The 14,799-nt window shown below is 41.5% G+C and overlaps 1 protein-coding gene across 2 annotated transcripts in view; it reads right to left on the reverse strand.

Moving 5' to 3' along the window:
- Nucleotides 1-2,140: 2,140 nt before the first annotated feature.
- The window catches only part of EIF4E3 (eukaryotic translation initiation factor 4E family member 3), a 38,225-nt gene continuing 25,566 nt past the window's right edge, over nucleotides 2,141-14,799 (reverse strand). Inside the window, exons 5-7 of one of the 2 annotated variants that reach the window (XM_060109885.1) lie at nucleotides 12,186-12,252; nucleotides 8,300-8,455; nucleotides 2,141-3,962 (exon numbers count right to left, since the gene is read on the reverse strand). In XM_060109885.1, coding sequence (XP_059965868.1) covers nucleotides 3,916-3,962; nucleotides 8,300-8,455; nucleotides 12,186-12,252 — 270 coding nt within the window. In that variant the 3' untranslated portion in view covers nucleotides 2,141-3,915. The remainder of the gene's footprint in view (nucleotides 3,963-8,299; nucleotides 8,456-12,185; nucleotides 12,253-14,799) is intronic. The other variant, XM_060109886.1, reaches the window with a different exon arrangement.

The following is a 14,799-nucleotide window of genomic DNA, read 5'->3' on the forward strand; positions in this document are numbered from 1 at the left end:
GAAGAACCCCAAGGGGGCTTTCACTGCACTTCCATTCCTATCCTTTTCCTCCTCACCTTCTGACCCCTCTCTGCTGTTGCAGCAGTTAGTTCTCCAGGCATGGACCATCCTGAGTCACCAAACTCTTAAGTAACTTGTCATCGGACTGAATATCCTCTTTTAAGAAATAAACTGTCTTCAGGCAGTCGTCTACTTTCATTTGTAACGAGCGAAACGTGACAGAAACATCAATCTAGGAAAGGTGAACAGCAGACTTACATTTTTAAAGGGGAGTTTCATATTTAAAAAGAAAAAAGAACCAAACTCTAACTTTTTTTTTTTTCCAAACTCTAACTTTACTTCTCCCTTTGGGCACAAGATTTGCCCACTTTGATGAAATATTTCTGGTATTTCCTATATGTTAGTTTATTTCATTCCTTCTCTTCCTAACTGCTTATAGGCTCAATGAGAGCCTCAGATTTGAGATTTTTTTTTAAAGCACATCCGGAGCACTCTATCTTTGACACATTTTTATTAGGTGTAGGAGAGCTAAACTTCTACTGGTAGTACCTCATCAAATTTTTATAAAACCACAAGAGCAACAGGCAGTGGAATCTTAAAATGATTGTACAAACAGAGCTGGATACATGATGCTGCTGAGACAGAACCGCTGGCGGGAAAGCAGCGCCACCATGTGATCGCTCCAAACGTTGTCAGCTTTGTGTAAATACAAAAGTTGGGATCCTCTCACAGTTGGGCATCGTGTAGCAAGATGCCCACCTCCTGGAATCATAAGGTTATTTTCTAACGCCACACTGTGACACTGCTTCGGTCACTGAGTGTGACAGGCAGAGAATGAGAGCTGCTTATAACAAGGGTATCTGATTATGTATCGGTGTATCAATGGCCAGACTGGATCAGATATTTAGTGCGTGACTGGGGTGACATGTTTTGGCGTTAGGGGGACAGACTTTGAGTGTTCCCTGTTTCAGGAAGCCTGGACTGCGGTGTAGCCTGCAGACTTCAGTGCCCAGCTCTATCACGCTGGCTAGTCCCCTGTCCTTTCACAAAGGGCAATCTCTCGGTTGGTAGATTATACACTATGTCTAGTGGGCCCAATTATGTTCAAACTTTCTTTCAAGTACAAAGCCTTGTGACTAGATGTATGATGTAAACATCGGCTAAATTCAAGAAAGTGGAGAAGGTCAGAGTCAAGTTAAACTCAGAGTTTACCAGAATTGTGTTTTCCTCTCCATGTTTTTTCTCCATCAACTGTATCCGTCAATTTAATAGGCACGTTATATTAACTGGACGTGTCCTCTGTAAACTACACCCTCACTTCAGAAATGCAGAAACACTGTGGGTGGGAGGAATATTAAAACGGAGTGAGCTGGCATTCAGAAAGCGCTTACAAAAGAGAAGCGAAATACAGACAAGTTACTTTCAATGCGAACCATCTGTTCTTACTTAACAGGAATGACAAAGACCAGAGAGCAAGCTCTCTGGCTTCTGGATGGCTCTATGCAGAGAGTCCAGGCTACACCTGCAAAGACTTCACTGAAAGACACCCGGATTCTACTGCAGGTACCCCCTTTCCCCAGCAATGGCCGAGGTGGGGGACACCACCCTAACACTAAAGTCACGTGCCCCACAAAACGGTTCCTTGTATCTCCAGAGAGTATTAGCTTCTTTAATCCAAAAAGGTAATGAGAGGTTTTTAAACTGATTACATCAGCTTAGTTCATACACTGTCTCTTAAGAACTAAATAGTCAATTAAAACAATTTCCAAAGCAAAATCTGACAAAATCCTCTCTTAGGGTAGTTTAGATGATAGGTTTTTAACTTGGGCAAATTAAACCCTTCTCACAGTTGGTATTTTCCACAGGGTCAGAAAGAGTGGCACAAGTTCTCTGGGACAAAAAAACCTACTTTGTGTGTTATGCCATGTTTCGTGATCATAAACGATAGAAACTAGAAAACATTAATGGGAGCCTAACGTTCCTATTCCTTTTATTTTTTTACTTCAAAAGCTACATACATGCAAAACTTGAACATGTCATCACAATGCTTTAAATAAAGTTCAAAAATAAAAATACTTCAACATCCATTTACTTATGGAAATATATGTGACAATTATAATGAAGAGAAGTCAATTATATCCTTTTTCTACTCTATCAGAAAAATACTTATATTATAAAAAAGAATTTAAATTCATGCCCAGAATATTTTTTTAAATCCTTGATCAATAACTTAAAAACAAGTTGGATGTTAGTACAATGTTTAAAAAGATAAAAGTTCCAGGCTTTTGAAAAATGGGTCTGATACCCTTATACCTCATTTTGAAATCACTGGAGAAACTCAAGTTTAGAAACAAAGCATTAAAAAAAAAGAAAAGCCATGATCATTGTTATTATGGTTGATGTGGTTAGTGATGCAAGTGAAGGGCACGACTTTTGTAAAAAGATATTGTTTCAAATCCTTTAAAATGTTTGAATGGAGGATTTTATTTACAAACACAGGTTGCGGGCTGGAAGTAGCCCCACCTCTCTCTGCTGGTCAATACTGCAAGAGGAATTAAAAATCCTGGGTGCAATGAAGTTCGGATGCACCGCCCTTTCGTGAAATGTATAAGCATGCCTTAGCTCCCCTGAGTCCAGAAAAAAAGCCAGCAGGAGGAAGCATCTCCAAATGGCCCTGCCTTTTTCAGGTAGACTCAGAGGGAGGCTTGGCAGAGTCGAGGGAGGGAAATCAGAACACTCTGAGTGTTCCAGAGGGTGGTCATTTCCTTCTACTAAAACCGGTATTTATTTGGTAACACAATACGATGTATCTCAACAATTCTAAAAATTAATGTGAACAGAATGCATTCAGAGTTCAACTTTGTGAATGTTCACATTCATCCTGGAAATGAGATTTAACTTCTGCTCCTAAATGAAAAAGGCAGGGGAAAGCTGCCCAGACCGGAGAATGATTGATTATTGGAAACGACACACAGTATGAACAGTAAAAGGGGATCATTTAACAAAATGTGTCTGAATTGATTTGGAAAGCCCTAAGTGGGTACACACACCCAAAATTTAGAAGCAGCTTAATTCAAACAATTAAAATATCACCTTTTCTTTAGATCAAAAATTATAAGGTTTCCTATTGAGACAAACCCCTTGCTACCACTCCAAGTGCTTCCCTTTGAAAAGGCCAAATTGAAATTCTGGTTGGAAAATATTTCCACAGAGGGTCCAAAGATCTACAGTTTGATTTATATCCTGATACTCAACTGTGATTATAGTTTTCATGTTTGGCAACCCAACTATTATTTTCCTTTCATCTCAAAAAAAAAAAATCTTAAAAAGGAAAAATAAAAGATGTGTGTGCTCTCAGTGAAAAATCAGATTAAGTAAGGTTTTTCCTTTCCCTGGGACAGAAAAAACAATGCCCAGTGCACAGTATGTAGGAATGTGTCACAACAAATAATCAAAAGACAGGTTTCACCGAGCTAGTATTCCTCCGAGGACAGTGTGGTTTTCAAAAGCAGTATTGTCACGATTATGCATATTCTCATTAACTAGGTACAGCAGAGCTACTTAAAGGGAAACCAATTTCTTGTGCCTCAATGAAAGGGGAGTATAGAAAACAATAATTAGACTGAATGAGGAGTTTAAAAGGGCAAAAAAAAAATTGGAGTGAAAAGAACAGAGAATTCAGAAAGCAAAAAAAAAAAAAAAAAAAAAAGCAAGTAATGTGACGGTAAAAACCCACACAATCTCCCTCCACCCCACCTGCCACTTTGAATCCTAATTGCTCAATCTGCAAGGGCAGAAACCCACTCTAAATGGACCAGCATCGGGCTTCGGCAAGTCTTCTCTTCACTCTCCCTCCTGTTAAGACCGTTTCCAAAACCAATCAGCAAAGGACAAAGAATTCTTTACAGAGTGCAATTAGTGTTTTCCACGTCCACCTTCAAAAGCATGATGCTCTTCATGGGCTAAAGGACAGAAAAAAACAAAAAAGAAAAAAAGGAAAGAAAACTTTAAGCAAAGGATGGGGCAACCCTCCTCTAAGGCATCTCATTCAGTTTCCCCAAATGTTGGCAAGAACTCAAATACCTTTGTGTGCCAGTAACTGTTAGCTAAGGCGTGCATTTCCTGAGAAACGTAATAATGAAAATTAAAACAAGGAATAAACAAGCAATGGGCGTGCTGCCTGTTCCTTCTTGCTGTGCCGGAGAGGATGAGTAATCCCAACAAGCTGATGAAGAGGATACGCTGGGCTGCCAGCAAATTCTGTAGGGAAACGCGCCCCGCAGAATGCAGTGCTGGGGAGGGGCCTCACAGAACCAAGACAGGGCCATTCACAAGCTTAGCTTTAAACATAAAACAAAACAAAAGTAAAACAAAACTAAGAACAACACAAGGAGGGTAGCAATTCTCTTAGGTCCTCCCCTACCTTTAAACACCCTCTGTGGGAAATGAAGTTTCATTAAATGGATGGGTCTTTTATTTTTCCCAATCACGTTTTTCTTTCTTTCTTTCTTTCTTCTTTTTTTCCAGCCCTACTGTCTGGCTTGCAAAATGACTAATTAAAATTAGGAACTTCAGAATAAAAAAATGATGCTATGAAAAATATTTTCCAAAGACTTAAATTTTTATAAAGTGGAGGTGGGAATTGGGAGACCTGTGAAATATAAAATATTGCCTCCAAGGCAAAAGGCCAAGTTTGAAAATCCACTTCCTGGACTTGGTTAAACCATCATCATGAAGCAACGGCAGATCCTCTTCTCTCAAATGGAAAAGTTACTGACTTGGGGCTGAAAAAGCCAAAGGCCACTCAGGATCCCCCACGCTTTGTCCATCCCCCCTCCCCCCTAGGAAGGAGGTCCTAGGAAGGCAGACATGGGCTGGCCCCTCTCACCTCCTAAGCACCCCCTAAGTCTGTATTTTTAAGATGGACTAAATTCTTCAGAGTAGTGTGTGGTAGGGGTGAGGCGGGGAACAGGACCATTTGCCCTTTAGGATCATCATGGTTATTCACCCAAACCTGCTCTTCACTTGGATAAAACATTGAGAGAAGCACAATTTACAGCTCCCGGGGTTACTGCAGGTTGGCCCAATTCCCAAGGGTGGCCAGGAATCCAAGCTGACTTAATTGAACATTTCTCACATGTAGAACTTTAAAAATATTTCACTTTTTATGTTTTTTTTTTTTTTTTAAGAAAGATTTTTAGGACAGACATCAAACAAAATGTGGCCTGCTCTTCAATGAAGTATAGCATTGCTACTGGGTCAAATGGGGGGTGCCCACAGGCCTCTTAGCGATGCTGGACCCCAAATGATAAATCAAGAGATAGGAACTGTCCACGGATTTTTATTACTTCTCAGTGTGAGGGACAGTTTGGGGCAGTCATAGTTAAGACAGTGCAATCCTGATGGGTCATGGAGATGGGAACAGAACATTCAGAATCGGGAGAGTTCTGGGGAACAGGGGAAAGTTCTGTGGGCCTTAGGTTAGCCTTGGGTCAAAGCCAGGAGTCAGCAAACTTTTTTTCTGGAAAGGGGCCGAGGATAAACATCTTAGGCTCTGTGGGTCACAGGATCTCTGTCTCAACTATTAACTCTACCCTTGTAACATTAAAGCAGCCACAGATGATATATACCCAAACAGGCACTGCTAGGTACCAATACGCTTTATATATAAATACTGAAATTTGGATTTCATACAATGTTCATATGTTACAAAAGGTAGTTCTTCTTTTGATTTTTTTCCAACCATTGAAAAATGTGAAAGCCACTCTTAGCTTCAGCCCATACAAAAACAGGTGGGAAGGGGGCAGATTTGGCTTGACAGTGTAGTTTGCCAAACTCTGCTCTAAACAATTCTCACATCAGAAGACATTTGTCATTCAGCTGCTCCGAAGAACCTAACAGAATTTGGCGGGGGGAGGGGGTCTCCATTCATTTAAGTTTCCCAGTCAAGTAACCAAACTGTATCTAACACACAGATAACTTATCAACAGCCTGACCCTCAGCCACCTGACTGGAGGCCCTGCCCAAATTCATTAGGGCTCTTTCTATGCGGGGAAAATCTCCCCTGTCACGTGGCTCCTGTAACAAGACTGAGGAAAAGCGTGGAGTTGGCCATTTCTGACCTAGTTCACCCTACCACCCTACCTGTTCTTTACCTACCTACCGAGCACTCTACCTGTTCTTTATCAAGCTGTGAGTAACATTTCTGCCCAAAACCTCATTTTTCCAAATCAATTCTGCAGCACGTGGTGTATAACCCTCCTGAGTAAAGGACTGCCTGCTTTATATAAAATAAAGACAATTGCTTGTTTTTTCCAATTCCAATTTTTATTTGAATAATCTTTGAATTTTTAAATGTCAATTTATGCCCTTAAAATATGCATTTCTACTAAGACCCACGGCCAGTTCTGCCTAACTCACGAACATCACTATGGCCTCCACATAAATGTAGACACCCTAAAGGGTGCCTGATCTGGGGAGCTGCAACGTCCCCTCCTTTGTCTGGCTTTTTTCTCCCCCCGCCCTCCCCCAACCCCAGCCATCACAACAATGAAGTGATGACTCATCCTTGCTTAGTCTTACCTCGTTATTGCCATTGTTCTAAAACCTAGCCTAACCTCTCAGTGGCCCGATTACCTCTGTGGCCTAAACACTCCTATCGTGTGTTGAGCCTGCTGCTACCCTACGTGTTAGAATTTTGAAGCAGAAGGGACCTTGGAGATCATTTAAGACCAACCTTCTCAATAGTAAGATGGGAAAGTGAAAGGAGGAGAAACCGTGACTTGCTCGAGGTCACAGTGTTGAAGTGGGACAAAAATCCAGAGTGCCTGACTTTACCATTCCAAATTGCTTTTCTCCTCTTTGGAGTCAAATGTGGAGAAGGTTCTAAGGAGGTAAAGAACGAGTTTGCCCCGTTCATAAATGGCGGCGAAACATACTTCCTTTTGGAGAATTTCTGCTGGACTTAGTCTCGTGGAGTACAAAAAAAAAGACTCTCGGTGAACTTTCAATTAATATCTGGGCTGAAAATACAATTAATGTTCCCTATGGAGTCAAAATTGCATCTACAAATGTGCGACTTCCACACGGCACAATCAATAAGCGACTTCTGCAGTGCCATCCTCTTGTCTCTTTTTTAAACTTTCATTTAAAATTCAGATGCTAAGCATCTCCGGAATATCTGCAGCAGCAGATCTGTCCCACTGCTTAAAATCTAAATCACTGGGCCTGTGATTATATGATGGCTTAGAGGGAGGCCTTAGTCTTCATATCATAGTAAGACAATCACAAAGCAAAATTTGATTTTTTTCTTCTCCTTTTTGACAAGGGGTTGGGAAAAGTGAAACGGTAATACAGTATATTTCACTAATACTAAGATGCACTCCCCACCCCGCCTCCCCACTGCACATATGAAGACCCTCGGAATCAAGAATGTGCCACAGTTTAATTAGGAGCCTTGTATTTTTCTTTCTTAGTAATACTAAAATAATACTTATCATCAAGGGCATCTTAGATTCAATGAAATACCATGGTTTAAAAAAACTGGGTTACTGACTCTTGGAATAGTTTGGGGAATAGGAAATTCATCATGTACGTGTGGGGCTGTCAATCCTTTTCTCTAACTCACTGTTAAAACTGTAACCCGCAGTTTGATCTACCAAACATTGGTTTAATAGCACTAAGCTGTTTTCATTATGAAAAAGATGACTTTTTCAAAAGAGCACACAAAAGCACTGAACATGAATCATGATGGAAACAATGGGTCCACACAGCTGTTCATACTGTTAACACTTCACCACTAAGCGTGCATTCTCTTCTGTGTCAGTCATCCGCAATGAGGACGTATTAGCATTTCAGTAGAACATTCAATCTTGCCTGTGCGCAGAACGGGTTCCTCCACAGATACAGATGTTACACATTATAAATCCCTGTTTATGAAGGGGTGATTGAAAATCTACCTGCCGGCTCATATAATAACTTTTTTTGTTATTGTTGCTTCGAATAGAAGGTAATTTTTTCTGAGAATGACAAGTCTGAGATCAGCTTTGAATTTTTGAAATAACAAAAACAGTAAGTATCTCCTTTTCTGATCCGTGTGTTTAGGAGACAACCGAAATCTCACCTCAATTTCTGAGGCTAAAGTTTTCTTTAAACACCCTTAAAATGTATTTTATTGAATTATTTAGTGGATTATAGAATTTCAAGAGATTCCCCCTGCACCTCATTAGCAACACGGTTTCTGTCTTTAAAAGTATGATAGAATAAGCTAGAAAGTAGTAACTGGAAATGAAGCACTTACGTTTATAAAATACGGCTTTAAAAGATATGTGGGGCAGGAGTTCATAGATCTTTTCTAAAACGGTGGCTTCCCCCACTACAGCGGCATTTACATTCCAGACTTGGACGACATCTTCCCGGTCCCGGACACTGACACTAACTCCTATTACTTCGTCATCTGAGTGGAAGAAAGGGGGAAGAAAGAAATGAGTGATAATTTCAAGTCCGCTGGAGCCGGTTTTTTAGCACTTATCATTTTATCTGTAAGCTGTAGAGAAGATGATCAAGACAAGGTGGCACGAGAGAACCCGTGATAAATATTGTTTCTAAGGGGAATCGTTGGACAAAAGCAAGTTAGTGGGCAAAAGCTGTAGCAGTCACATCACATTTATCCGGCGACTTAGGTAAACAGAGTGTCCCGGCCAAACAAATTTTCCAGACAAGTAACTTACCCTTCTTAACATGTTACCGAAGCTTTGGACTATTTCCTACTCTGTTTTGATGAGACTTTTTCAAGTTGCATAATGATCGGCCCTCTGAAAGCCAACTGAACTCACATGAACTTTTCCTCGATGCTTGGCTGTCTTTGTTAAGAACAGCAAGTATTCCTCCCGACTTCCTGCCAACCATTCAGAGATCTCGGGGTGGTTAGTGCTCTTGGCCCCAACACTAACTGGACCCAGACTGTGTGTTCCGAGTTGCTCATTCTGTTTTCCGTGGTTTTGCTTGTCTGCTCCTTTCCTATTAATCATCCCTGCTCTTGCCTGCTTCTTTCTCCCTAGCCATCCCCCTTCTGGTTTGGGCATTTTCACTGTGGGCTAGAGAATGACCATCTGTTAGCCCTGTGTATAAAGTAAGTATCTTCTAAGTGTGGCCATGTCATTAGAGCGCTTCGGCAAATGGGCAGGAAAGCATTTATCTACGTTGATTAATGTAGGTCTTTTTTTTTTTTTTTTTTTAACTAAATTCTGGATTTGGGGCTGCTCTGTAGGCATTCGAGAATGGTGGCTGGATAAGTAGGATTGTGTACTGTCCTATGGAGCCACGTTGTGTGCAGTAATTTGCAGTAAAATGACAGGAGTGAAGACTTGACTCCTGGTATACATGTTTGCAGCATGTTACTGAAGTAGGGTCACCCCGCTGCCCTTGCACACTCAGCATCAACGAGTGAAATGTGAAAGATGAGCATTATCAAAGTTAGGAAATTTTGCTTTAGTTAATATGTTTTGCCTAATTTTCCTTATTTACTATAAATCTGTACATCTCAGTATTTCTGCTATCAGTTTTTCCGTGTGTCTTCTGGAGGTTAAAATGTTCCAGCATTTAGATACAATTTAAATGAGGACCTGTCCAATTACTAAAGGAGTTCATCTTCGGTAAAATAATTCCTTTCTTTCCTCCGTCCTTCCCTTCTCTCCTTCATTCCCTTTTCCCCTCTCTCCCTTCTTCCCTTTATAAATAAATTTGACTCTGGCTAAATGTGTATGACGTGACACTAAATAATTCCATGTATAGAAGTGTTTGAAAGCAGACAAAATCAGTCGAAGGTGTCAGAAGTTGGGCTTGTGGCCACCTCTGGGGGAAGGGAGGGTGTGGAGAGATTCTGGAGGCCAGTAACATTCTGTTCCTTGATCTGGGTGCCAGTTACAGGGATCTGTTTACTTTGAGAATATTTATCAAGGTACACACATCATAGTTTGTATCCTTTTCTGTATACATGTCACATTTAAACAAAAATTTCCAAAGGAGTAAACAGTACCTGATCATGGCTATCCACAGAAACTTATTATCCCATCAAGAAATGTGTCTTAGGTACATGTTTGTTGTTTTCTCATTTATCTTCAAAGTATATTTGCTAGAGCTCAATGTTAAATTCTATGTGAACAAAAAAATCATCAAGTGAAGAGGGAAGCTTTGGCATTTACCACTTTCAAGAACAGTCATGAAGACACTAGCTCAGCCTTTCAGGAAAAGAGCAGCATTTTCCAGTCTTTTTGTTTTGCCCATTTCTACACTGTTGGTCAGAGGGTACTATAGCTTTACGGGCGCTGAAAATGCTGAACTGTCAATATTTCAGTCTTGCCTGGCTTTTGGTACCTACGTGTAACCTCCTAGCACAGCACTTTCAGAAAGGGCATGGTAAAAAGGCTGCAGCCCATATGCAAAAGGAGATCCATCAGCAAACGTGTAATATTCATAAGCAGAATCAACCAGCAAAAACGCTGATTATTTTAGGGTACTGGCAGCACAAGATGTCAGAGCTAGGAGGAGCCACTGTGTGAAGATGGGGGAAGTGAGGACCAGAGAGATGAGCTGACCTGCTGTAGTGGTGGAGCTGGGTTAATTAAGAGTGAACAGTTAATACTTAATGGTGCTCTCGTTCCAAAGTCAACCACGGAACAATAGGTCTTCTTTGCTCAATCCTGCCTATTTATTATTACTTAGACTATTTTCCCTGGTTCTGGAAACAGGAATAATTCATACAGAAAACTTCCTCTCCCAGGGATTTACTTGTTTATAATTATACCGAAGATGCATTTTTGACTACATATTGTAAAGTTGCTACCTATGCCCTATTTAAACAGAAAGAACCTGTACTTTTAAGACAATTTCATTTTAACCCAGTTTCTGTCTTCAGTGAATAAAAAGAGGTGTAAGAATTAAAGAAAACAAAAGTAGAATGATTGAAACTGTTAGTGAGGTAAATCTGAAACCTGCTTGGCACCAGCTAGGCCCACAAGGGTTCCCAAAGACAGAACCAGTTAAGAAGCCTGAGGGCAAATTAATCAATACCAAATAGTTTAAAAAAAATTAAAGCTGAAAGCTGAACAGGAAAAATGTTATTCTAAATGTTACCTCAGAAGCATTCAGAAGGAACTACCCAAGAAGAAAACAAAACTTTAAACTAGCAATTCAATTTTCCTCTTTCAGTGGTTTCATGACAAAAACAAAGCAAAATAAAAATGGGGTAAGGGATTAACAGGTACAAACTATTAGGTATAAAATAAGCTACGGGGATGTGTCGTGCAGCTTGGGGAATAGAGTCAATATTTTGTAATGACTACAGATGGAGTATAACTTTGAAAATTGTGACTCTTTATGTTGTGTACCTGTAACTTATGGGTTTTGTACATCAGCTATACTTTAATTAAACAAACAAACGAAAAAAGCAAAATAAAAATGTATTCACAGGGCTCTCAGAAACTCACTCAGTATTTGAAAGCTGAGTGAGTCTTCAAGTAAAGTCTTCAAAGTAAAGTCCTGAAGACTTTACATTTTAGCCCCAATTGTCGGGTCACAGGCACTAATGGTGATTCATCCCCACCTCCCCTTTATCTCTCACTTTGAGTAGAAGGGACCAAGAGAGGGACAGGAGGAAGGGGCGAGTAATTGAGAGGGGCAGAAAGGACTGTGCCGACCTAACTACAAACTTCAGGTGACAACAAAGGCATGGGGCTCTTCTGGAAGAATTGGAACTGATGAAGGAAACCCACCACCCGTGGTGTTAGGAGCCCAATGTCAAATTTCATTCTCTTCTGGAACAAATATAAGGCTGTATGTCAATTATACTTCAGTTAAAAAAAAAAGTTTTCCTTTTTTTCTGCCTATTTATTTTAGACAGATGGTCATGGATACTATGAAGATGAGCTATAAGTGCAAAAAATATATAGGCATATACACATATGTATATCCACGTAATACACACATGTAGATATACATATGCACATACACATGTAACGTGAAAACGCCACGATCACATGGGAAAAAGCTAAGTAACTTCATAGTTACAAAATAAGCGACTCCAAAATATGTAAAAAAGGCAAACACACAGAAACAAAGCTCAGCAAGGAACAAGCACAAGCCAAGCACGCGCGAGTGGGGACGGCCAGAGCTGAGGGTCTCATTACCTGCAACGGCACAGTCTGTGAACTGTTCCCCGATAGTCGCTAACAACAACTCTTTCCAAACTGTAGACTGGTGTGGGAAAAGAACAGAAAGCAAAACAAAAGAAAACCAAAGAAAAGGAACACATACATATTTTTAAACAATTATCTTCAGGAGCTACCCAAGTCACATTTTCTTTAACCTCTCATGCCCTTTCCACGCCCGTATCTGGAGCCCGCAGACATCGCTGAATCACAGGCGTAAACACCCACGTGGTGGCATATGTTTGTATTGTTTTACACATCGCTTTGCACAGAGAGATACAAGGGATCCCAAGTCACAAACTCTGTGTCCACAAAACTGTGGGGGGTCCGAAGCCACAAAGCTAATCTCTAGTGCCACCTCTGATGAAGCTGAGAGCAACGTGGGAAAAATGCATTCAAATGACCTACACTTTTCCAATTTCTTTACCTCTCACTGATTCAAAATGTATAAGCTGGTTATAAGTGAATGCTATTAGGACCATCCTTCTCTTCAAAACCCTTTCCTGCTTTTCCTGCAGTTTATAAGGTACTTCGAAGGTTACACAAGTGAAGAACACTTAAGGAAATTCCTGCTTTACTGAATACCAGATACTTGCAGATTTCCATTCACTTCAAGGCATTTTGTTTCTGCTAAGTGACTGAACTGTGGTGTGTGTGTGTGTGTGTGTGTGTGCGCGTGCGTGCGCACACGTGCATTTCCCTGGAAGAGTTAGTGCACGCTCTAGTCCACCTCTTCCCTATGAGAAAACCTTGAGTCTCTTCTGGCTGAAGATCCCCTAATGCTGTCCAATCAACAGCCAGCATCCACGCACAGGTAACTGGAGGTCTCCCAGCTCTTTCCAGTTACTCCTCCTTGAAAAGTTCTTGGTTCCGTATCTCTTCCTTGTCTTGGTTCGCAGGCCCTGAACTCCACCAGAACCGGGTCTGATTCCTGACAGTCGGCTTAGAGCTGTACCCTGCGCAGGCTTATTAGCCTCTCCGAGCATCAGTTTCCTTCAGCGAACAGGGAATAATAATAGGACCGACCTCCCAGGGCTGTTGTGACCGTGAAATTAGTCAACAAATGTTGCATTCGATGGGCTCAGTACCGTGATTGCAACAACAGCACTGGAGATTTAAGATCCATTCCATAAACAGCTACGTGTTTGCTCTGGACCAGGCGCCCACTAATACATTAACTATAATGAGAGTAGGTATTATCATGTTCTAATGAGCTGAAAGCAGCCTCACTGAATTTTTAACCAAGACCACAGCAGTTAACCGTCATGGCTTTTCACTCTCAAGGAGGGTTTTCTTTTCTCTTTCCTAGACCCTCCGTCTGGCCTACCTGTCTCCCACCTAGAAACCACCCCTTCTGTTTTTTATCTGTCTCGTCTGCAGTCTCTTACACTATAAGGAACGAAGATGACAGTGTTGAGAGGAAGTTAGGGGAAGGGGACGTTCCCTCTCCTGCTGTGAATTCAGAGGAGGTTAACCCACCGGATTCCCACTGGTCAGCAACAAAGAGAGGGCTGAGCTGCTTGGGGTGAGGACACTTGTGCAGATGTGAAAGCGTTATTATTTGCGACTGAACGTGGTCAAGTGAGCTGACAAGGAGGGGGGACAGACTTGTCTTTCAGCCACCTTTCGTCCAACGCTGACATCATGATTGTTTCTACCAGAAGTCACTGTCTACTGCAAGTACATAAAGAACATGGCAAGGAAAACGTGTTCTTGTGGAAATTCAAAACAACTTTCTCTCCTTTTAGGGGGGCAGGAAGAGCTTCACAGGCCTTGCTTGGTTTTTTGTTTGCTCCCCTGACGTTTTAAAAATTATATATGCCCAATACTAGCCAAATCTCGTAGCTATGCATCTTAACGATAGTTTGCACCTTTAACAAACAAACTGGGACATATCTTTAGCTTTGTGCTCATGGGGAAACAATGCAAGGTCAAGCCTATGGGTCCCTGGAGATGTTTCAATCCTTTGAGCTCAGCCACATGAAAGAAACCATGAAAAGGTGAGACTGGGGAGCATGTGTCCTTTCATCCATTTTCAAAGGTGGCTTAAGAATAGATTTGAAGGCTCTTTTCAGTCAGTACAATGCATTAGAGCCCACTCCTGGGAAACCCAGGTTTCTGAGGCTTGACCACCACCAACCAGCGCCCGAGCAGGCCGTGCCATCAACCAGGGTTTCATCAACCACAGAGGGAGACTGGACACGGCCTCGCATGAAACCCCAAAGAGCGGTGAGATGCAAGGCCTCCCACACGTCCCCACTCTCTGTGCCAGGGTCATTCTCAGAAGTGCTTGTCGCCCCAGTGGGGAAGGGACGAGCCTTTGCTGGGAGGGATCCTGCTTCTCACTACGTAGACCCACTTCCACATGTCGGTCATGGCTGTGGAGGACATGACGGCCCTAATCAGCTTTTCTGTAAAGTTTATAGGCATGTAGCTGTTCAGAACTCTATGATACAGTCACACTATTACACCATTTCTACAGAGACTCACAATATATTTTCAAGGTGACAGTGTAAGGCAGAAAACCACCAAGGTCAGAACAGAACTTCTCACCCCCAGTCCCGTTCTGAGTCTACCAGGCGGACTGTCTAGA

Source organism: Mesoplodon densirostris, chromosome 10 (genome assembly GCF_025265405.1).
Source record: "Mesoplodon densirostris isolate mMesDen1 chromosome 10, mMesDen1 primary haplotype, whole genome shotgun sequence".
Classification (NCBI taxonomy): domain Eukaryota; kingdom Metazoa; phylum Chordata; class Mammalia; order Artiodactyla; family Ziphiidae; genus Mesoplodon; species Mesoplodon densirostris.